This window comes from Ylistrum balloti, unplaced genomic scaffold (genome assembly GCF_031769215.1).
Source record: "Ylistrum balloti isolate Yb309-2 unplaced genomic scaffold, AGI_CSIRO_Ybal_v1 Utg369856, whole genome shotgun sequence".
Classification (NCBI taxonomy): domain Eukaryota; kingdom Metazoa; phylum Mollusca; class Bivalvia; order Pectinida; family Pectinidae; genus Ylistrum; species Ylistrum balloti.
Window position 1 is genome coordinate 1,386,084 of NW_026782006.1, and position 25,000 is coordinate 1,411,083.

Below are 25,000 nucleotides of genomic sequence, written 5' to 3' on the forward strand. Positions count from 1 at the left end.
CTTTCAAAGAACAAATAAAGATCAAATAAAGATCCTGGATCTCGTTTTTGACCTTTTTTTTCAGCTTCACAACCTACTTCTAACCTTAATATAATATGAATGTATCTGTCATACAGCATGTCGCTCAAGTGGAATGTTAAGTAAAAATAGTAACTGGTTAGACATACAGATATACATATTTCTGAACTTTGTCAATTAGCAAAATCATCCAGACAAGAAAGTAATTGTCTGAAATTTTGTTTAGTTTGGACAATCAGGAATGCAGTAAACACAGTGAATCCCTTTTTATAGCAAACATTTAGGATGGATGAACAAAAATAAAAAAATGTATAATTGAAATATAGATATGACAAAATAAACAACATAATTTCCTACAAAAAATGTAATAATCAGTAATGCATGTTGTTGAAACCTATGAAATATCAACAGAGATCATAAAAAATTATTCTCCTAACCTAAACAGGTATTGATGGAAATCTTCAATGGTATTATATTTAATACTCCTAACCTAAACAGGTATTGATGGAAATCTTCAATGGTATTATATTTAATACTCCTAACCTAAACAGGTATTGATGGAAATCTTTAATGGTATTATATATAATACTCCTAACCTAAACAGGTATTGATGGAAATCTTTAATGGTATTATATATAATACTCCTAACCTAAACAGGTATTGATGGAAATCTTCAATGGTATTATATTTAATACTCCTAACCTAAACAGGTATTGATGGAAATCTTTAATGGTATTATATATAATACTCCTAACCTAAACAGGTATTGATGGAAATCTTTAATGGTATTATATATAATACTCCTAACCTAAACAGGTATTGATGGAAATCTTTAATGGTATTGTATACTACAATAAGTAAACAAAGTTAAAGAAAATCATCAAATAGAAATTTACACAATACTTCAGTATTGTCAAAACTTCAAATGAAATAAACAGTGTTTACATAGTGGTAGTTAGAGATGATATTATGTGGATGTCAGTGTTTACATTGTGGTAGTTAGAGAAGATATTGTGTGGATGTCAGTGTTTACATTGTGGTAGTTAGAGATGATATTGTGTGGATGTCAGTGTTTACATTGTGGTAGTTAGAGATGATATTGTGTGGATGTCAGTGTTTACATTGTGGTAGTTAGAGAAGATATTGTGTGGATGTCAGTGTTTACATTGTGGTAGTTAGAGATGATATTGTGTGGATGTCAGTGTTTACATTGTGGTAGTTAGAGAAGATATTGTGTGGATGTCAGTGTTTACATTGTGGTAGTTAGAGAAGATATTGTGTGGATGTCAGTGTTTACATTGTGGTAGTTAGAGATGATATTGTGTGGATGTCAGTGTTTACATTGTGGTAGTTAGAGAAGATATTGTGTGGATGTCAGTGTTTACATTGTGGTAGTTAGAGATGATATTGTGTGGATGTCAGTGTTTACATTGTGGTAGTTAGAGAAGATATTGTGTGGATGTCAGTGTTTACATTGTGGTAGTTAGAGAAGATATTGTGAGGATGTCAGTGTTTACATTGTGGTAGTTAGAGAAGATATTGTGTGGATGTCAGTGTTTACATTATGGTAGTTAGAGATGATATTGTGTGGATGTCAGTGTTTACATTGTGGTAGTTAGAGAACATACTATGTTAGAAAATCTTTACTAGTGGGCTTATTGTGGTGACATTAATTTTGTATCTAAAACGTCCATATCAATCACATTAAGTATGGAGTTATGATTTTCTGCCCCATGTGGATCAGGCAAGTTTTCTTGACTTTAATCTATTTCTACAGCTGATCACAGAATGATGATGACATATGTATGTATTACCATGGACACTAAAATATCAAATCATGCCTACCAGGTATAAAATACAAAGTTATTTTCATTGTTTATAAACAGAGATCATTAGAATAAATCTTGCAGACACTTCCCCTACAGGGATGGTGATGATATCAGGTTTTCTTCATCAGCATTGACCTGAGAGATTAAGTAACTATCCTTTTATCAGTTTTATCAGTGTATATGTTGATATGTGGTACATTATCACACGGTAATACAATATTATACAATGATTAGATTACATTACAAACTGTTACATACTAATGACATACACAAATACTACAACCAATATGATACTACTGAGATGGATATCACTAATAAAATATAGCTGCTGCTAAGTAAATTGCCATCAAAATACAAATCATCACATCAATTTTAAAAATATAAATAATCTCTAACATTCTAATGAAAAAGAAAAAGAATTTTGTGGTGCAACATTATGTGCATTAGGACCAACAATTTTTTAAGTTAAAATCTAGTTGTATTTAAACATATATCATGGTGGCAATCTGTCAAAAATATTCTTATGAAATACACCAACATGACAAGTATACAAACTAGGTACCTTTGAATACCTTTTTCCCCAACAAATGTATTTTTCAGTGTCTTGCCCTTTTCATATCCTAGCTCGAACAATGAATGTAGCTTCACTGGTCAACAGTATTGCTACAGTGTCAGACTTGTAACAGCTCACATCTATCACAGTCAGTATACACTTGGGTAATTAACCTCTACCATGCAACTGTAACAATTAATAAAGAACCTACCAATTGCAAATTTTCTGCGAGACCCATTTGACAGGCCATTAGGCCAAACTATTGATAAATGTTGGTGTCAGCTTAAGATCTGGAAGAACTTATCTGTGAGACCAGTTTGACAGATTACACTTGCTAGAAATGGTCTTTGTGGTATACAGTTAAAGGTTTGTTTAAACCAGAATTCAGGATTATACAGGTTCCTTCTATACAAGTGACAATGGATTTCAGGGTAGATATATGTGCAGTAGGCCAGAAGGTAAGAATTAATTGACATCAATCAGCCTGTATTAATTAAAACAGTAGGTTTTGTGTAAAGTGTTGTAAAATTACAGACTAGGAACAGCATTAATGACATTTTCAACGTCAAATATTTTCATGACCATTCTGTACTTACTAGAAAACTTATCCCAAAGCATCAGAACATTTACATCATTATTTGACAAAACAATAATAAACCAAATATTATTCAACAAAGATCAACTACAGTCCATCAAAGTCATCTTCATCGTCATCTGATCTCAACATGGAGTCCGTCTCTGGTAGTGATCGGATCGGTGACAGGTCTAGTCTTCTCCGATTCTGGAACATCAGCTTTCTCCTTGAGATACTGCTCTGGCGTACAGCAGCTATTCCAAATACCCCTCCAACTAATGCAGCTAGAATCACCACTACAATGACTGTTCAACAGAAAATGGCAATATATACAGGCTTCTTCAGAAACAGAAAAAAAATCTTGTTTTTGTACACAGAAGTTTCGGTATGTCTATTCTTTTTTCATCCTAACCCTTATCAGCCCAAGAATATAGATATGACATGAATACCTGAGGCTGTGACTTCAAACTATGACTGAGGACAATGTGGGGTTTAACATAAAATTGTTACACATATCAATATCATTATCTAAATATTCATATTACATATCTAATACAAAAACTTACAATGCCTAATTCAGTTCTTCTCAGTGTTTAATATTTTACTTTTCTGTTATTTTTCAGATACCATGAACACTTCACAATTTACTTACATGTAACAGCAGTAGTTTCAAGTGTCTTGTACCACACTGGTGGATTTTTCAGAAGACTTTTGACATGATCAAGATTGCCCCTATTTTGTGCTGGAGTCAGTCCAAGAACATGGCACATCAAAGGATAAACATCCACCATATCAAAAGCAGGTACTGAAAGCCCTTTCTGAAATGCTGGTCCAGAGGCGATGAAAAATGGCCACATGTCTGGTGTATTCTGTGGATTGTAGCCATGATTTCCCTCTGAAACAGAGAATTGTTATAGCATCAGAACTCTTTACAAAATAAAATTGAATTGAGTTAAGGAGACAATATATATTAAAATAAACATGATAGTGTGGTAAACATCACACTGGTTAGTAGTCAGTTAACATGCTGACATTTCTACTGACCTCACAATGTCATGTTACAAAACCATATTGTTAACTGGACACATGGAAGTCAGGACAAACCTGTCTTACATCTGATCTCTGAAAGAGGCCAGATAAGCCTAAAATAAATTGCTCAACTACTGTACAGCTTATATATAAGACACTGTTGGTTAATAAAAACATTTTCTGCAAACTTGAAATCATGTTCTTTATACATACACTACACAAATGGCATTACTTTAGACAAATTGCTTGTTAAAAAAACATGTTATAGGCCCAATATCAAGACCCTTGGCCTTTGCTTGGTAGCCCTTCATCTCCTAATGTTACAGGCCCAATATCAGCATCCTGGACCTTTTGGTTATTGAGAAGTTGTTTAAAGATTTTTGCCATATTCGACCCTTATGACCTTAAAGGACAGAAAATTATACAATGGGTTTAAGGTTATAAGATCATGATATATGGAGATTGGCAGACATTAATCATAAGAATGGGGGGTACAATACAGATGGTTTGGGATTTATTAGATCACACACTCCAAGGGGTGTGGGAGTATTAGATCAGATTGCTGGGTTTAAGGGTATAAAGTTAAAATACAAGGGCTTTAGAGGTATTAGATCAAATACAGGGGGTTTGGGTGGACATTAGGTCACAATACTGGAAATTTTCAGGTACTTGATCATACCATAGGGTATTTTAGGGTTATTGGATCACACTACAGTAAGTTGGGGATTATTAGATCACAATACAAGGGGTTTGGATGTTATTAGATGACGCAACAAGGGTTTGGGGAATTACTAGATCACAATGCAGGGGATTAGGGATAATTTGATCACAATACAAGGGTTTGAGGTTATTTGATCACAATACAAGGGTTTGAGGTTATTTGATCACAATACAGTTGGTTTGAGGTTATTTGATCACAATACAAGGGTTTGAGGTTATTTGATCACAATACAAGGGTTTGAGGTTATTTGATCACAATACAAGGGTTTGAGGTTATTTGATCACAATACAAGGGTTTGAGGTTATTTGATCACAATACAGTTGGTTTGAGGTTATTTGATCACAATACAAGGGTTTGAGGTTATTTGATCACAATACAAGGGTTTGAGGTTATTGGATCACAATACAAGTGTTTGAGGTTATTGGATCACAATACAAGGGTTTGAGGTTATTTGATCACAATACAGTTGGTTTGAGGTTATTTGATCACAATACAAGGGTTTGAGGTTATTGGATCACAATACAAGGGTTTGAGGTTATTTGATCACAATACAAGGTTTTGAGGTTATTTGATCACAATACAGTTGGTTTGAGGTTATTGGATCACAATACAGTTGGTTTGAGGTTATTTGATCACAATACAAGGGTTTGGGGTTATTTGATCACAATACAAGGGTTTGAGGTTATTTGATCACAATACAAGTGTTTGAGGTTATTGGATCACAATACAAGGGTTTGAGGTTATTGGATCACAATACAAGGGTTTGAGGTTATTGGATCACAATACAGTTGGTTTGAGGTTATTGGATCACAATACAAGGGTTTGAGGTTATTTGATCACAATACAAGGGTTTGAGGTTATTTGATCACAATACAAGTGTTTGAGGTTATTGGATCACAATACAAGGGTTTGAGGTTATTGGATCACAATACAAGGGTTTGAGGTTATTGGATCACAATACAGTTGGTTTGAGGTTATTGGATCACAATACAAGGGTTTGAGGTTATTGGATCACAATACAAGGGTTTGAGGTTATTTGATCACAATACAAGGGTTTGAGGTTATTTGATCACAATACAAGGTTTTGAGGTTATTTGATCACAATACAGTTGGTTTGAGGTTATTTGATCACAATACAGTTGGTTTGAGGTTATTGGATCACAATACAGTTGGTTTGAGGTTATTGGATCACAATACAGTGGATTTGAGGTTATTTAACCAAAATACAGTGGAGATTAATAAATAGATTACAATACTGGAGATTATAAATTCACAATAAAGAGGGTTTGGAGGATTTAAGATCGGAGATGAAATAACGTTTTTATCTTACTGGTTGAAAATATGCAGCAATGAATTACACATCTATAACCAAATGGTAATCAATTCAGTTCAGTTATAATTAACATAAATGGTGATATCCAACCTAAGATAAGATATAATCAGATTATTCTCACTTGAATAAGGGCCTTTTGTCTGGTTATTTCCAATGATCCATCCCTTTTTTGCCTCCAAAATAATTTCCATTATGCGTCGGTTTTTGCTGAAGTAACGGTTCTTCATTTCTGTTCCGTTTCTCCACCAAGCAAAGAACCCTTTATGGTCTTTCCCCTTGCCATCTTCTCCAAATAAGGCAACAGAAACATGCCTTTCATGACCTGTATAAACATATAAAGAAATCTGTATTCTGCACTGGAGTGATCAGTACCAGTACTATAATTCTGCATAGCAAGTCTGTGTATCCTTTTAACTGTAAATAGTCAACAGACATATGTAGAATTAATCCTTCATTAAACATAATTCAAACACTGTATACAGATAAAGCAATCTGTCCCATGATGTTCCTTCATCTTCAATATGATTTCATTTATTTAAAGGACCTAATTGATATACTAATATTCATTATTAGCATGACTTCATTTGCAATTTTTTTTTTTATTATTCTTAATGAGCTTTTTCATTGGATTGAAAAGTTGACTGATAACTTCTGTGTACTTTTGATCATTCATCCATGGCCTGCAGTCAGGGAATCTGATATGCTTAACTTTTCAACACACATATGTGTACTTCAGTTTGTACCAATAATTCAATTATTCTGAGAAAAGTTTTGAGCATTTTAGATTTCCATCAGACAAACATTTTTTGATTTAGTGTACCCAAATAAAATCATTAACTTACCTTTATGTGGAATTATCATTGGAACAAGGTGGTGTTTGAAATGAATAGGAGTTGTGTACCACCTGCGATCAAGAATCTCATCTAGATTTACAACTTTATCCTCAAATTGGTTCATCCCATGATCCGCAGTGATGATTATGTTCATATTCTCCGACAAGCCAGTCTCATTTAATTTTTTTCTCAGATATCCAAGTGCGCTATCTAAACGTTTGATTTCCTCTCTAACTTCTCTGGACATTGGTCCATATTTATGTCCTGAAAGGTCGGGTTCATCAAAATACAACATTCCAAAATTTATTGCATTAAACTTTTTATCAGTGAACCAGTCTATTAAAACATCAATTCTTTTTTCATATGAAATTGAATCAGACGAGTTGTAAAGTGTAGCACGAGGAATAATTCTTGGTTCTATGCATCTAACAGGTGCTATTCCTCCAGGCCAAAGAACTGATCCACTGTTTCGTCCCCATCCTCCTTTTTGATTTGTTACCCATATAGGTTCTGCTCCATTGTCAAACCATTTAGATTGAAAATTTTGATAGAAATTATGCATATCAAATGTATCATTTAGGTAAGGGTCAAAGAAAGCATTGTGGACGACACCATGCTCCTCTGCATATTGACCTGTCAAAATTGTCATGTGATTCGAAAAAGTGACAGATGGAAATACGTTCCGAACATGGCTTGCTCTCACTCCCTGATCAATAAAATACTGGAAATTGGAAATGTCTGATTTTTTGAATGCTGTTTGATTCAGGTAGTCATGTCTGAAACCATCCATAGAAATTAAAATAAGAAGAGGGAGGTCTGTTGACAGTTGTGGTTTTGGAGTAACATTTATCATAATGTCAAGCACAATAAAAGACACAAACAGTAAATTAGTGGCTTTACGACCCATCTTGATTTCAACGGCAATAAACTACATTAACAAACACTGATTGGTAAAGGTCATCTGTAACATTAATGATACGCTCAGTGTGTAATGTTATTATGTTAATTGGCATGGTCATTCATCTTTCTTGCTTGAGATGTTTACGTGTTGATCGGCAACCGGCTTATGAATGTTTACTTTTGCTGCATCCTGAAATACTCCAACGCAATCCAGTCTATAACGCGAATATCACAGGGAAACAAAACAGTGTGAATTATTTTAAGATGTAAGCCCAGCTCTGCTATCAAATATCGATCGGACGCCGGATTTCTCTGTAGTGAAATTCTTCTTTGAAAACACATAAAGCTCGTCAACAGATATGTACATGATTCTTACCGTAAGTTCGATAAGTTAAGACAGGAGATTTTACATGAGTAAAAAATGAAACATTGGCGCTTTGGAGCTTCGAAGATAAATAGCAAAAAAGAAAGTACACGTGTAATAAAGAGAACGTGTACGGATTTTCAACATTCCGGATATGTTCTCTAATAAACGAGATACACAGTAATGCTTTCACTTGTTGTATTGTATAAAAAAACAAAGTTCTTGATTTTGAAATATTTAGCAACAACTATTAAATTAAGACTGTTAACATAATAAGTGTAGTCATATTACCACAAACCGGAAATATCAACCGCATCGGTTTTGATATTTAGTTCAATTTGCATAAAATTTCAAAAAATGTGATTAATTTATGTGTTTGCTGGTCTTCCCTAAATAATTAATAGTTTTGTTTGCTAAAATACTAAAAGTCTCGGATGTGCCAGGGAAAACACTTTTTACGGAAATATCTATGACTTCCGGTTGATTTCCGATGACAACCGAACTTCCCTTGGAGACCAAACAACTATGGCGGACAACACGGAGGTAAACGTTGTTTAGTAGTGTTTTGATTACATTTTACGATGATGTGTGCAATTTCTCGTTATGGCTATTCAGTTGTTGATTTTTATTGTTCTATATGGATTTAATCGTATGTTGCATTGAAACAATCAAGAAGTATTTACCGATAAACGGTCATTACCCCGCAGTGTGATGCTTTCAACGTGCATTGTAGCCTATATCATACTAAACATTGAAATATTGTAAAACAGTCATCTTATTGAACGCATTTGACATTAGTACTGTAAAAGCTGGAAGTACGAGATAAATTGACACGTTTCAGGATTTTATTTTGGTGTACATGTAGTGTAATGAACACATATAAGATAAAAGAACAGTTTAACGTCGTATTTTAAATAATGTAGCATCATCTTAAAGTTGTTCTTATGAAAATACTAGACAGGTCTAGATTGACATTGTAATACACAATTCAACATGTACATTTTGTATATTGTGTACCTGAACTTGCACCATAATAGTGGAAGCAAACTTTATATGCCTTTTAGATAATTATTCCGTACGTCTGTCCTTTAAAAATATCTAATTTTACTGCAGTGCTCTGTACATGGAACTTTATCACCACATTAACGTATACATTTTTCAATGTTCAAAATTTAAAGTAAAAATGCTAACACTTACAGCCTGTGCCCGCCATGGAAGAGTCACAACAGAAACAAGAAGATACAGGGGGAACCCAACTGCCACCTGAACAGACACAAGCAGATCCAAGTACAACAACAGAATCATCTGTTCCAGAAGCCCCAAAAGTGATTACAATGGAAGCTGTCAGTGTCACTGATCCATCACTTCCTCCGTCAGAAGTTCAACAATTTGAAGAACTTCTATCAAAAACAAAAAGCAGTGATATTGATCCGTTTGATAATGATGAGGTATGAAAATGGAATTAAGTGATTCTTTTTGTTAATCTGTTACTGTTGGGGAGGAAGTAATCACTATTTTGCGTGCCTAGCCCGCCTTTTCAAAATTTTGAACTGAAATTGTCACACATATTATATAAACTTATTTATCATTTGATTATTAAGACCAGACACTCTGCACTACAACAGATTATTATCCATTTCAATGTGTTTAAAACGGCATCATCTTCTTCTGTGGGTTATATGTTATTTTGCCTCTTTAGAAGTAATCTGCTTTCTATAAAAGTTCTTGTAATTCAGATTATATAATATTTATATATTCTTATAATAACATGCAGAAATTAAATTCACTGTGCAATTTGAAACATTTGCTTGGCTTGCACAAATATAATTTTTAGAAGTGTTTTCTCTCTAGCCAAGCAGTATATTGTGGCTAGTGTTTACCAAAATATAATCCCCTTCCAGGATTTTTTCAAAGGATAGCAGCAATGCTTATGGAGCAAGTCTAAGTATTTCCTGCGGTGCCTCCCAGGTTTCTACTTGGCCACCAGTGTAACAGGGATAATTTTTTATACATTGTAAAATGTATCTGCTTGGGAAATGTATTTGCTAAGGATTTTTTCACACTTAGGAAAGTGTGAAAAAATACTTTAATGATTTCACAATTTATCATTTATATCCTATTTGAATTTCAGACTGAATTGAGATTCTTACATTCCAAACCAACATGTTTTGTTGTCATTGGTAAACCTGGATCTGGAAAAACAACCTTAGCAAGAAGATTGGCTGCAGAATGGAAATGTGAAATAATTAATCGTGAGTTGTTTTTGTTTCTAGTTTTCTCTGCGGGACTGTTTTTGTACAATAAAATTGGTTTTGAAAGGTGGTTTCATTAGGATTTTATTTACATCATCTTACTTTGTCGGATCTGAAATGTAATGTGAATATTACTGGAATTCAATTGCCTCTGATAATATATATTGTGATACTAGTGTTGTTTACATTGTCATATCAGTGACTGGGCCAATATCACTCGATCTGAATTCTTGGATCCTGATATTACTTTTTGTGTTTAGACATTTCTGTAAATGTCACTGACAACATCTGATTTTTTTATTGCCTAAGAACAAGCGATAAACTTCGTGCTTTTATTTTGTTTCCAGAATATATGATAAAACAATTCTGATTCATGGTATGACTTTTGATATCACACCATTCACCAGCCCTCAAACAGCTACTTGGCCTTTGGATCATAGTCATTCATCAAAATAATGTTTAATTTTTTTGTAGCTACTGATTTCTTCATCAATATAACCTGTTGTATACGTTTAAATTTTGTCTGTTTCTTTAGCCACTGATCTGATCCACCAGTCTGTTGAACTGCAAACTGAAATGGGAGTGAAGTGTCATGAACTACTAGTGAAGGGGGAAGCCATTCCTGAAAGTGTTGTCATCAAAATGATAGAGGACAAGATTAACTCCCCAGAGGTTGCCCATCATGGTATGTAAGGGAGACAACTTGAAACTTGGATTTGCATTTAGATATTTTGTATTTAAGTGTTGGGAGTTTTTTGTGTTACTGCTGAGTCCCTTGACAATGGATATTTAATCTCTTAAACTATTATATTGATTTAATCTTTACATCTTTATGTGTTTCACTACAGGATATGTTTTGGATGATTTTCCATGCTTGTCAGAGGAGTCTATGAGCTTGAAGGATCAGCTGGAGTTGGTAAAGAATTGGAAATTAAAGCCAGATTTTATCATTAACTTAAAGGTGAGAATAAAGTATTATGCACACTTTAGCAAACAGACTTCATATTAAAAGTTCTATTTAGCATATATATCCTTTATCCTACAGTAATCTCTAATAGGTTGTCTGATTGTTTCAAGTCAAAGCACTCCATTTACCTGTCAATAAACTCAAGTCTGATCATAAGCCCTCCCACATCTAAATATTATTCAGTATAATGACCATCTTTGTCCTGCAGTAACTATCCCATGACAATGAAGCCAGAATTTGAGTTATCCCCCTTGGCTGACTGGAAGAAATATGAGTAAATGAACCTCTGACACAAATCTTTAAGTTGAGCTTGACAATGAGGATAGATATACATTTGAATAATCTTTAATACAATCTCTTTAAACTAAGTTCAAAATGTATCCTCTTTAATAAGTTGACCAAGGTCTACACATACATTTTTAATCAATATTTTATCACTCTACACAGATTCCAGACCGAGATTTAGAGCGACGTCGAACTGGGCAGCGTATTGACCCAGTGACAGGGGAAATCTACACAAGAGAAGTCTATAACCCAGACAAACCAGCAAAGGAGGTTGGTGTCACTTAAAACTGAAATTAACAATGTAAAGTTTTACCTTAATCTTCCTTTACTGTAAAATAACACATAATGAAGTCGAAGTGCTGTGTTTATTTATTTATGGTGTCCTGTGTACAGAAATTTTGTTTAAATTTAGTCTGAATAAACTAGTAACTGTCTTCTGTTTGATTTACAGCCAGAGAAAGATGAAGGTGATGAGGAAGAAGAGGAAGAGGAAGAAGCAGAGGAAGAAGCTACACCTGAAGTATGTATACAGGTGTACATATGGCTCATTGATAATGAGTATATATATAAAACAGGCAGTGTATTCAAAAAGTTTATCCATTTGTTTTCTAACAAATATTCAAAGGTTCCTTTAAATATATAATCGTTTTTGAACTAGCCTCTAAGGAAACTTTTCTATTTCAGGATGGTGAAGTGATACAAGAACTGCCCACAGATGTACTGGAGCGACTTATCAAACGTCCAGAGGACTTACCGTCTCAGGTGGAAGAAAATATACGCAAGTACAAGAACAACATGCTCAGGATTCTGGAGGTAAACTTTGAGAACTTTTTAACTTCATATAAACAATGAAAAACAACAATATGAGTAAGACTGAATGTCTGTAAAAATGTTCTTACTTCACTCATTGCAGTATAGATATTTTTCTAATAACATTATTTTGTTTCTGCGTTTTGTGTAAATATTGTTGATCATTGCATTGTAAATATGTCTGATTAATAATGTTTTAACTTTCAGGACTACATGGCTGATCATGATCAACAATACCTCATAGAGATGGATTCAAACCAGTCAATTACTGTTTTATTCAAGGTATGACAATCAGTAATATACAGACATACAAAATCTGATGGGTTATGTAATAAGGTAAAAAACAAACCTGAACATCATACAGTCTTGTAAATTTACTTAATGTTATGACAAAGACTTAATTATAGCTAACTACATATGTAGATCTAACTAATAAATGTCTGTAGCTAGGATGAATACAGTATTTACAAAGAAATGAAAAGCAACGGACAGTTGACGTATATATCCTTGTCAACTTTTAAGTTTCAATGTCCAAAAGGATAGTTCAGTAAGATGAAATTCAAAGTCAAATCATTTGGGAAAAAGCTAACAACAATTAACGTATAATATGTGTATATATCCTGATTTTCAGCAACTATTGTCTCGACTGGATTGTTTTGTACTGAGGAAAGCAGCTGTTCCTCTTCGTCTCCACGACCCAGAAGAAGATGAAATTCCTGAGGACATTGATACTGATGAACTGATGAGGACACTTGGATCAAAACAGATGGTGGCACCACGCTACAGGTGGAGACGGAGTCGCTGGCTTCGGAATTGTCCAGTTGCACTGTATGAGGGAAACATCCTACCAGGAAAACCAGAATATGCTGTCAGGTACAGAATAAAAACAAAACACAGGGCTTTTTTCATTTCATTATAAGTGTGATCAGTCTATCTTAAGGTCTAAAGATTTACAAATACATGTAGGTTTGTCCATTTTATTATGTATTTATTACCATTAGTATAGATTTGGTGATTGTTTTTAGTATTGAATGTCTTTACTTAATATTTTCTTAATTCTTACCTTAGTTTCCTGGACAAAGTTTACACCCTGTCCAGCGCGGAAGCACTAGAGAAGTTCCTGAAGAATCCTCGACCCTACCTGATGCCTCCTCAACCTCGTCCTCCCTGTAAACTGTCAATCTTAGGACCTCCTCTTTCAGGAAAGACAACACTGTCTCACCTTCTGGCTCAAAAGTACAATGCTAAGGTTTGTATCAGTGGATGGTTGATAGTGGAGTGAATGTAGTATACATGATTACAGAATGTTTTATTATCACAGGAAATGTTCTCACAGTTGGTGAACTGACCCTACATGTGTTGTGATAGGTTTCTTGACATACAATATATGTAGATGTAATGATATGTATGATCTAATGTCTTTGATTCTGATAAAGATACTGTAGAGGAAGTTAACCTGTTGGTTTCCTGTGTAGGTACTGGACATGGATGAACTCATCAAACCTAGAATGGAGGAGGAAAAGGAAAAGTTAATCCAGCAGACCAGGGATGAAACTACGGAAACAGCCTTGACCTCTGTCAGACAGAAGATCAAAGAACAGTTTGAAGCTGAAGTGGCTGCCAGAGAGGCAGAAGGTGGGTTTCCCTAAAATACTTTATATTTTCAATATCAGTTATATGTTAAACCACTTGTGTTTGTCTAATTAGAATATTTTTGAAATTATGTTCATGCAATTTGTCAATGGATTAAGTGACTTTATTATTAAATCATGTAGATCTATCATGTTCTCTGTTACTTATGTATGTTTATGTAGATCTGTTTGCCCTTTTCTTTGTTTTGAAGCTTGTTGATATTTGGTTAATCTGCTGTATTAAGCATGCTGTATCATGAGTAGGAAGTATTTATATATAATATATCCAATTATATTCCTTGCCTTTCCTTGTATAATCAGCCCAGTGTTATACGTTATATTTACTTTTGATCCCTAATTACTTGTTCCTACTTTGTCCCTTATTTTCCTTTATTGTGATGCTATTGTAAGATATTTTATCTAGATCCATGTCTCCAAGAAAACTTCAAATCCTTTGAACAGTTTTGAGAATATTCTCCTATAGATATGGAATTCTACATGTGAAAATTAAACTTTTTGATGGAAGAATATATTTGTCTCTACAGAAGAAGAAAGATTGGCTAAACTAAATAGAAAGGCAGTTGGTAGGTCAAATTATATGATATTCCTGCTTTTAATAATATTGCACTGTTGGTTAAAGACTTGTTTTGTCCAACACCATAATCAGAACTTGGGATTAACCTGGTTAACCTCTACTATCCAATACCATAACCAGAACCTGGGGTTAACCTGGTTAATCTCTACCATCCAACACCATAACCAGAACCTGGGGTTAACCTGGTTAATCTCTACCATCCAACACCATAACCAGAACCTGGGTTAACCTGGTTAATATTTACTGACCAACACCATAGCCAGAACCTGGGTTTACTCCTTACTGTTCAACATTGTAACCAGAAGCCAAAGTGTACTGTCCTGTATATTCACTTGCAATGTCCACTACCATAGCCTTAACCAGAAGTTACCTCCCCTCTATCCAGTCATCATCGTACTTCTATCTCTTTCCTGGATTAATTTCCAACTGTTCTTAATCCCTTCCATTGCTAGCTTACAAACTACAACAGATGTCTGGTTCAGAAGCACGACGTAAGTTTTGTTTTAGACTGGTGGTGAAATTAACCTGTTTGTGTGTTTGTGTAGTAGACGTGAATTACTGATGGTATAAAGTCTGTTTTACATGTAAACATACACATTGAATCATCACATCAAATTTATTGTAAATGCCTCTAACACTTCAAAAAGAAGCTTGTCAATGGTTTTGATAATCAATTCTAGATATCAAATTTGTTTTGATAGAATTACAAAAATTTAACATACTATTTTAGCAAATTATTTGTTAAACTTACATTCTGTACCTGACACAAGAAACATGGAGGTAGAGAGACTATTTAGATCACACCTGGCTGTGTGACTGACTCCAGTCTGTTTACATTTACAGAAAATTTTATCTGGGAGATACCAACATATGTAGAAAAAGTGACAGCGTTGTTAACGTAGTGATTTTACAGTCAGTGTGTGGGTTGATAATAGTTTGTAAATCTTTAGTGTGATTTTTACTTATCATTTTAGAAGGAACTTAATCTGTTTATCAAGTCATCATGTTTTCATCTGAAGATCTGGCTATAATCATGTCAGACATAATTGTCACCTATACCTGCTGCAGGTAAAGTGCTAGCCTGATTTAGAGTAGTAACCTTCAGTGTGGGTTAGTTGTTGTAATAATAAGTACAGTGCGTGTCAGTACTCAGGTTAGTTGTTATATAAAATGTACAAGTATCAATAGTTAAGTACAGGACATGTTGGTAATCAAACAAAACTAACACCTCCTATCCTACACATCAGAGACAGGTTTGGAAGAAGAAACCGAGGAAGCAGAGGATGGGGACGATCAAGAAGGTATCACACTCCTGCCAGTTACAGTTTTACGATTTGAAACACCCAATTTTACATGCTAACTCCACACATATTGTATAATAGCACCTCAGTAGTTTTGGAGTGTGATTTGATCCTGCTGAAATGATACCTTGATATTTTATACCAATGTATTTACTGCTATGATCATATATGCTATAATAATAAACCTGCTCTCTCTTTTCTTTACCAAATCTGATGCTATATTTACTTTTTGTTTTATTGCTTTCTCATTTCCAAGAATTTTCCCTGCAATTTCATATTTGTTAAACTCAGTTGAATTTAAATATTTACAGTATTTTATTGTGTGACATTCTCTCCTCATGACCTTTCTAATTTTTGTTTAGATTGTTCAATATTTTCAAACCCATTTTAATTACTAACAAACCATTCCATAATCAATGATATATAAGATATATAATAGTTTTTTTTCTTTTCGTTAAAGTTTTACAGTCTCTCTTACATATAACCTCCGTAATAGTGTTATAGGGACATACTGGGTATTTTAATATCCAGGCTTTTATAGGTGACTTCTATGAATATCCCAGATTTGATCAAATTAATACCATATTATCAATAGTAACATCATTGTGATCAATTTGGGTTTACCTATTTTTTGAAACCTCTAATGCTTCAGTAATTAAGAGTAATTAATCTGATTTACAATAATTTAAATGTAACAGCTGTCATTTGAACCTTTTTATAAAACCAGAACTCTGCTAAACAGATTATAATCTGTTATTGCTAGTTATCAATGTACCAAGCAGTATGCTAGTCATCAACATGTGTAGTATGCTAGTTACTTAAGTGTGTATACCCAGTACTATGCTAGTTAGTGAAGTGTGTATACTCAGCAATATGCTAGTTAGTGAAGTGTGTATACCCAGCAATATGCTAGTTAGTGAAGTGTGTATACTCAGTTGTAATATAGATTTATTTTCCTTTCTACAAAGTTCTGGACCATTGTATTAAGGTAGAGCGATGTTGTAGAATGCTGCTGATTTTATAGACACCAGTTACACAGACACTATGATCCTCATTATAATTATTGTGTGTATACATGGTGTCTACACCTCACATTAAGCCAATCAGAATGCTCCAATACATCATGTGGTAAATGTTGTGAAATCAATAATGATAAAAAGAACAAAAACAAATTATTTTTAACCATTTTTTTAAGATTAACTTGAGTACTGGGTATGGACCAGTTCTGTATTGACATCTAGCACCTCAGTCATAAAACCATGTATGGTGCCATTTACTATACTGATACTATACATTGTATTATTATTGTATGGTAATAATGATGAGAATATAAATTGATGAAAAATTAAAAATTAACTATAGCTATAAATAAGATAGAAGAATTTGTTTATAACTGATTTTCAGTGATAAAATTTCGTCACATTTACCACCAGATGTTTTTTGTGTTAATACATAAAGTCTATTGTTTGTCACAATTAGTCTAATATATGTATTGAAACATCACGTTTTGTTCTTGTATGAAGGACAACATCCTTGATAATACTGTCTTGTACAGAGTTATCTTCCCTTATGAGCAGGTAATGATTGGTATACCATTAGTTTCCATGAGAAAATTATGCAGCTATCTGATGACAATACTCTCACAAACAAAACAAACAGTATCTGGTCACAAGAGCAGATAACTCAGCAAAAGACGGAACATTTATGTCAAGTAATGAATATCACATCATCACATTTCCTTTGTTGCAATAAATTTGTGTATTATTTGGATGCTGGTATAACTATGTTCTCACTTCAATATAAATGAGATAATGTGATACATTGTTGCATGAATACCTAATCTTTGATCGATATCATTTGTTATAAATATAAATACTTTGTTAGACACAGAAAAAGATGAGAGTAAGGATAGTGACGATGAGGATGAAAGTGTGGGTCAGAAAGGTAAGGGGATAACTCCTGAGATCCCAGGTAGCTAGCAGCACTTCTAAGTAACTGGATTTTATCTTCTCTTCATTAACACAAAATATACTGTATCTATTACTTTATATATATATACAGGATGTAGATTAACAAAAGAAATAGACAGAATTTCTTAAAAACTGTCAGATATCAATATTCAGGTCAGGGCTATGGGTTTCAAGCTCCGAACTTATGATTTCTTTCTAGAGAAAATGGTATTTAAAACTGTTAGATATTAACATCTGGTTATTGGTTTCAAACTTTGAAATTCTTTCCTAGAGTAATTCTATTTGAGTATAGAACATTAACCTGGAGGTTGAAGCTTCAGAGACCAGCACAAATAAAGAGTATACACCACTAGGTGTTAAACTATCGTCTAACTAAGCAATAGATTAGCCTAAGGGGAATCGTTTTAGAGAGATGTATTCTCTGTATCACATTTATCTTGCACCATCTACTTTATCATATTGTGTATTATATATGTTAAATTTTAACTTTGAAATTAAATTTTATGAAATCTGATCCTCTACTGATATATGGATGATATTAAAATCCTTTTATGAAAAAAAAAATGAATCACCAAAGACACTCTACCTATTAGAATACCATGTGATGAAATTAGAAATATACATGTATATAAATATATATTTATATTCTTGAAATGTGTACAACAAATTTCAATAAGTTTTAAGGTATGTAGCTCTACAGACAGTACTAACTCATATTTATCTCTTTCTTATTGAATCCTGTGTATTTTGTTATGAGAAGGCTCTGAAATAGATCATTACGTGTTACATGTATAACATTTTAATGAAGCAGCTGATGTTGATATAGTTTATGATCAATGTTTTAAACATTTATATCTTGATACACTCATATTATGTGTAACACCTGTTTTTATTAAAACTGATAAAGGCCAAAGGCAAATTAGTGTAGCCACAATACATCAAATGAATGTAAAGACACTGTATTTCGTTCACTGCTGCTTACACACAATGGTTACCTATGTAATGTGCTGAAATATTATCACTGCTATGTACCAGTATACAAACAGTTGATGGTCACTTATGGCTCAGTCTTGTTGTAAAATCTGTACTTAGCTGTTTTAACACATATACTAATACACCTGTACAGTATCTTGTTTTACAGCAGAAAAAGCATATTGATATGAATGCAGATTGTTATTGATGTCTTGTAAATGTTTTAGAATAGTTTTTTTTCTCAGAGTAATTTGACATACTTTTGAAACTGATTCTCATGATCTGAGTTTTAAAGAGAAATGAACCAGTATTTTCAGTTACTAGCTTTTACACTGATTTTTTTTATAAATGTTAAAAATTAAGAAAATATCACAGGAGTTAAAATTTGTTTGGTAATCAGACAATTACTGATATAAAAATTTCCGTTGCTGCAATGGTATTGGGCTCTAAAATGTGATATAACACTAGCTTGTAGATTGTTTCTATCTGTTTCAGAAACTCCCACTGATGGAGAAGTCACTAAAACGGAAGGTGAAGAAGAATCTGGAGAAAAAGAGGAGGGAGAGGAGGCAAAGGAAGAAGAAAGTTCTGCAGAGCAGGAAGGAGAGAAGAAGGAAGAAGGTGAGTCGACAAAGATGAATCCTGAGTAACAGCAGACAATTGTTACATTAATTACTATTAGTAAGTTCCATAGTGTTAGGAAAGTAAGTTTTACAGATTACAGATCCTAACAGTGGACCAGTGTTATCTATATAAAATACACCAGCTTTAAATCACCAAGTTTTTACAGTATTCCCAATAGTGGTTAGAAAATCAGTTCTGGATTCTTCACGATACTCACTCATTGTTGTGATCACTTGGTATTATCATACATTAAACTTTGTCAGCACTATTTTGTAATTGTATTTATTTAAGTAAGATAACCTTATTTTTATTTATTAATAAAGAAGATTAAAATTAAGGTATCTTGTGTTTGCTATGTAGGTGGTGAGAGTGAAGCCAAGGAAACTGAAGAAGTGACTGGAGAGACCTCTACAGATATCCCCATCACTGAAGGGGAGACAACTGAGCCTACTCCACTTCCTCAGAAGGCCCCAACTCCAGTCATGCCTGAAGTGGATGCCACCCACCCTGATGTTATTGCTCTTGTGGAGGCTGCCGTGAAGGATATAGAAAAACAGCCTGTTGTCCTACCTCCAGAGGTGTACATAGAGGTGATGGATAATGCCATCAAGGAGTCCGAGAGAAACATGAGGGAAATGAAATCTGAGGGACCAATGTAAGGGCACTATCATTTTACTGTGCAGTGACATGTTTTTTGAAAGTAACAGCAGTTTAGTTTTCCAACTAATATTGTTTCTTTTTGAACAGGAATGGTGGGTACATCCTCGACAACTTTCCACAGAATCGAGACCAGTGGACAATCTGTATAGAGAAAAATTTGATGCCAGATGACATCGTTGTACTGAAGGATTCAGATGGAGGGGACTTCCTGCTGAGGCGATATTATACTCTCAACAAGGAAGACATTGACCAAAAAATTAAAAACAGGAAGGCAGAGGAGGAGCGTAAAAAGAAAGAGGCTGAAGAGGAGAGAAAGTAAGTCATATCAATACATGATTGTCTCAGGACGATACGTCAAAAATGTCAGGACGATACGTCAAAAATGTCAGGACGATACGTCAAAAATGTCAGGAAAGTGTGTAGCTTTGTTTGTCTCAGGACGATACGTCAAAAATGTCAGGAAAGTGTGTAGCTTTGTTTGTCTCAGGACGATACGTCAAAAATGTCAGGAAAGTGTGTAGCTTTGTTTGTCTCAGGACGATACGTCAAAAATGTCAGGAAAGTGTGTAGCTTTGTTTGTCTCAGGACGATACGTCAAAAATGTCAGGAAAGTGTGTAGCTTTGTTACAATTATTCCGAGTGTAGCTAGACATTTTGTCTTCTGCAGACGAATACTGGAGGAGGAGAAACGTGCAAAGGAGGAGGCAGAGAGAAAAGCTGCTGAGGAGGAGAGGTTAAGAAAACTAGAGGCAGGAGAAGGTGAAGAAGGGGCTCCTGAAGGAGAGGGAGCTGAAGGGGAGGCTGCAGGAGAGAGTGGTGAAGGTACTGATGGTATGTAACACACAATATCATTGGCTGTTCACTATGCATGTTGCATTTTCATTGGTCACACTTGTTGTGCTTTATGTATATTTTGGAAGGAATATTTCTGCCAGTGTCTGTGTTGCTTACAATAATCATTGTATACTTGAGACAACACTTATACTTCTTAGTCTGCATGATACTCAGGAGTCATTGTGTTTATTTCCAAAACTTTACAGAGGTCCAGTTAATTCTGTCAGTTGAATAACTTCAGAAACAATGTTGTATCTATGTTATGATACAAACCTCCTGTCAAGGGGATTATTGACTTAAACGCATGGCATACAGGACCTCTGTGCTGTGTTTGAGATTTGGTAGATTTTTAAGTGTTTTTACTCTGAAATGTTCATATATTTATATATATATTTCATCTACATATATTTGCTAGAAATGTTATACACACTAGTGGGTGATATCACTTCACATGTGTCACGTCACTGCTTGTGACATCACTTCTTTTACTGCTGCATGCATGTTTCACACTTCACCAGGACCACCAGCTGAAGGAGGCACTGCCCCTGAGGAACAGACAGAAGGAGCTGAAAACACAGAGGAGACAGCTGAGGAAGGTGAGAAAGAGGACAATGGAGACACAGAGACTAAAGGTATCACTGCTTGTGTATCACTCTGATGTTGGTATCACCTTGTATGTATGCTGCATCACCTCATATTTACTTATCATTTATATACAATTTATAGCAGTTACTGTCAGGTGTAATAATCTCTGGTTATCTAGTCTTCTTTTCCTGGTTAGTGATGTAGCCTTATTTCCCTGCTTACTTACTTTGCCTTATTTCCTGGGGTAGCAGTAAACAGTTAATTTGCATTTTTCCTGAAATTATTTGTCATGTTTGAGATATACAGGTATAGCAGATTGGTTATGAAAAATACATCATTACATGTATATATATTTATAAACTGTATAACAATTACATTAACAGTAGAGAGATGAAATTTGTGTAAAAAAAAAAATTCCTCTGATTTCTGACATTTGATTGTCATGGTTACCTACTGAAAAAATGCTAAAAATGCAAAAATACTGCTAATTCCAATCCAACACTACAACTTTCTAGGAGAAATTTAATTCTAATCACCTATCTTACAATCAACAACACTGTCGTGGTAACAAAGTACTTACATTTCAGCAAATTCCAACTCGGAAATTCTTCATAACATGACCACATGTAAACACTATGAAAATTTCACTTCCTGTAAAGCTAGTTTTTGGTGCGTAGACACAGATTCGAGACTGCCCAAATAGTAATCTCCAACACAAAGCTAAAATATTATCCTGAAAAAAATGAAACCCCACATTGTCCACTTTAACATGACAGGACCAATTTTAGCAAGGATTTTTTTTTTCATTTTTAATTAAAACCTTTATAATGGGGTAATCTAATGAGCAAAAAAATCACCCATGGCCACACCGAGAAACTGTGTACTGCTACCTTACACATCACAATTAGTTTTTTTAATTTCATTAAAATCCCTCTGAGTGTCTAGAAAATGATCACACGAACAAAACAATATATCGCTTTACTGTGTATCTTGAATAGCTATCGAGTAATATGGATTTTCCCGCATGGTGTGTTTTGACCAATTCTGCTCTCAAATTAGGAAGAAAGGGAGGTAATTTGAAAAATTAAAACCTCAATAAGTCTTAAATTTACTTGAATAAAGTTGCAATTGAAACTGAATCAAGTAGTTTGTGCTTCTGTGAATTTAGATAACTGAAAAGCAGATTGATACTACATATATAAAGTCTTATGTTATGACGTCATGGTAACAGCTGATGTCATCAGTACTATGACGTCATCAATTGCTAATGATGGCTTCACCAATGCACTGTGATGTCATAGTGAAGGCTAGAAATCCAACAAAAACTTCAAATTAGCATCTGACACATTTCTCGAAAGTAATTAACAGTGATATGACATAAGATATTCTTAAATGTCATGTGTATGACATCACAAACACCTATGCTTACTGCCCCCCACCCTTCTTCAAGTGTAATATTAGAAACCCTATTACATTGCAATATTGTTCGAAAAATAGTCTTTTTTACAGCAGTAACTATGGAAATGTAATTTTATGACAATATTAACATGATTGTATGCCCAATCTATGAGAAATACACACGCATTATTGAGTAAAAATCATCAAAACAGAGAATTTATCCAAAATTCAAAAACTCATACTTTCCTTCTTAGTTACCATGGATACCACACCTTAAACTATTGGAATTGCCCTATAATGCAGTCTAAATACATTCTAAGGTTGTTACTGACTTATTTCATACCTGTTACCTACTGTAGAACAGTTTTCAAACTGATACCAAGCCTTTTGAAAACAGCTGAAATTCTCACCCACAAGAGCACCCAAATTACCTCCCTTTATGCACCCCTGATGAAATTAAAATAAAATCATTATGAACAAGTTTCAGTGTGTTTTTTATGTATTTATAGCAATTATGGAAAGGATTAAACTTAATTAAACATAGTAAAGCACATTTTAAATAGATTAATTTTTTTTAATGTGCTATAAGGTAGCAGTAAACAGTTAATTTGCATTTTTCCTGAAATTATTTGTCATGTTTGAGATATACAGGTATAGCAGATTGGTTATGAAAAATACATCATTACATGTATATATATTTATAAACTGTATAACAATTACATTAACAGTAGAGAGATGAAATTTGTGTAAAAAAAAAAATTCCTCTGATTTCTGACATTTGATTGTCATGGTTACCTACTGAAAAAATGCTAAAAATGCAAAAATACTGCTAATTCCAATCCAACACTACAACTTTCTAGGAGAAATTTAATTCTAATCACCTATCTTACAATCAACAACACTGTCGTGGTAACAAAGTACTTACATTTCAGCAAATTCCAACTCGGAAATTCTTCATAACATGACCACATGTAAACACTATGAAAATTTCACTTCCTGTAAAGCTAGTTTTTGGTGCGTAGACACAGATTCGAGACTGCCCAAATAGTAATCTCCAACACAAAGCTAAAATATTATCCTGAAAAAAATGAAACCCCACATTGTCCACTTTAACATGACAGGACCAATTTTAGCAAGGATTTTTTTTTTCATTTTTAATTAAAACCTTTATAATGGGGTAATCTAATGAGCAAAAAAATCACCCATGGCCACACCGAGAAACTGTGTACTGCTACCTTACACATCACAATTAGTTTTTTTAATTTCATTAAAATCCCTCTGAGTGTCTAGAAAATGATCACACGAACAAAACAATATATCGCTTTACTGTGTATCTTGAATAGCTATCGAGTAATATGGATTTTCCCGCATGGTGTGTTTTGACCAATTCTGCTCTCAAATTAGGAAGAAAGGGAGGTAATTTGAAAAATTAAAACCTCAATAAGTCTTAAATTTACTTGAATAAAGTTGCAATTGAAACTGAATCAAGTAGTTTGTGCTTCTGTGAATTTAGATAACTGAAAAGCAGATTGATACTACATATATAAAGTCTTATGTTATGACGTCATGGTAACAGCTGATGTCATCAGTACTATGACGTCATCAATTGCTAATGATGGCTTCACCAATGCACTGTGATGTCATAGTGAAGGCTAGAAATCCAACAAAAACTTCAAATTAGCATCTGACACATTTCTCGAAAGTAATTAACAGTGATATGACATAAGATATTCTTAAATGTCATGTGTATGACATCACAAACACCTATGCTTACTGCCCCCCACCCTTCTTCAAGTGTAATATTAGAAACCCTATTACATTGCAATATTGTTCGAAAAATAGTCTTTTTTACAGCAGTAACTATGGAAATGTAATTTTATGACAATATTAACATGATTGTATGCCCAATCTATGAGAAATACACACGCATTATTGAGTAAAAATCATCAAAACAGAGAATTT

At 33.9% G+C, this 25,000-nt stretch overlaps 2 protein-coding genes across 2 annotated transcripts in view; one reads left to right on the forward strand and one right to left on the reverse strand.

Annotated features, from left to right (window-relative positions):
* Nucleotides 1–2,612: 2,612 nt before the first annotated feature.
* LOC132545792 (bis(5'-adenosyl)-triphosphatase enpp4-like) lies at nt 2,613–8,055 on the reverse strand. Its single transcript, XM_060209484.1, has 4 exons — nt 6,900–8,055; nt 6,179–6,379; nt 3,627–3,869; nt 2,613–3,279 (listed from the first exon to the last, which is right to left on the reverse strand). Exons 1-4 carry the CDS (start codon nt 7,795–7,797, stop codon nt 3,083–3,085), a joined length of 1,539 nt encoding a protein of 512 aa, XP_060065467.1. The 5' UTR covers nt 7,798–8,055; the 3' UTR covers nt 2,613–3,082.
* A 1,433-nt stretch (nt 8,056–9,488) lies between these two features.
* Nucleotides 9,489–25,000, forward strand: part of LOC132545785 (adenylate kinase 9-like) — a 28,387-nt gene continuing 12,875 nt past the window's right edge. The window contains exons 1-18 of the mRNA XM_060209475.1: nt 9,489–9,602; nt 10,286–10,406; nt 10,942–11,091; nt 11,255–11,367; nt 11,821–11,928; nt 12,110–12,178; nt 12,343–12,471; nt 12,676–12,750; nt 13,100–13,341; nt 13,537–13,717; nt 13,944–14,103; nt 14,645–14,683; nt 15,942–15,995; nt 17,880–17,939; nt 19,433–19,558; nt 19,922–20,216; nt 20,309–20,536; nt 20,889–21,052. Of these exons, the coding sequence (XP_060065458.1) occupies nt 9,489–9,602; nt 10,286–10,406; nt 10,942–11,091; nt 11,255–11,367; nt 11,821–11,928; nt 12,110–12,178; nt 12,343–12,471; nt 12,676–12,750; nt 13,100–13,341; nt 13,537–13,717; nt 13,944–14,103; nt 14,645–14,683; nt 15,942–15,995; nt 17,880–17,939; nt 19,433–19,558; nt 19,922–20,216; nt 20,309–20,536; nt 20,889–21,052 (2,428 nt within the window). The remainder of the gene's footprint in view (nt 9,603–10,285; nt 10,407–10,941; nt 11,092–11,254; nt 11,368–11,820; nt 11,929–12,109; nt 12,179–12,342; nt 12,472–12,675; nt 12,751–13,099; nt 13,342–13,536; nt 13,718–13,943; nt 14,104–14,644; nt 14,684–15,941; nt 15,996–17,879; nt 17,940–19,432; nt 19,559–19,921; nt 20,217–20,308; nt 20,537–20,888; nt 21,053–25,000) is intronic.

Excerpts from the sequence above, each read along its gene's own strand:
- LOC132545792 (XM_060209484.1), bottom strand. The coding sequence starts at position 7,797 with ATGGGTCGTAAAGCCACTAATTTACTGTTTGTGTCTTTTATTGTGCTT. Across the intron at positions 3,870-6,178 it reads GACAAAAGGCCCTTATTCAA|AGGGAAATCATGGCTACAAT; the intron begins GTGAGAATAATC and ends TCTCTGTTTCAG. Across the intron at positions 3,280-3,626 it reads TGAAACTACTGCTGTTACAT|TCATTGTAGTGGTGATTCTA; the intron begins GTAAGTAAATTG and ends TCTGTTGAACAG.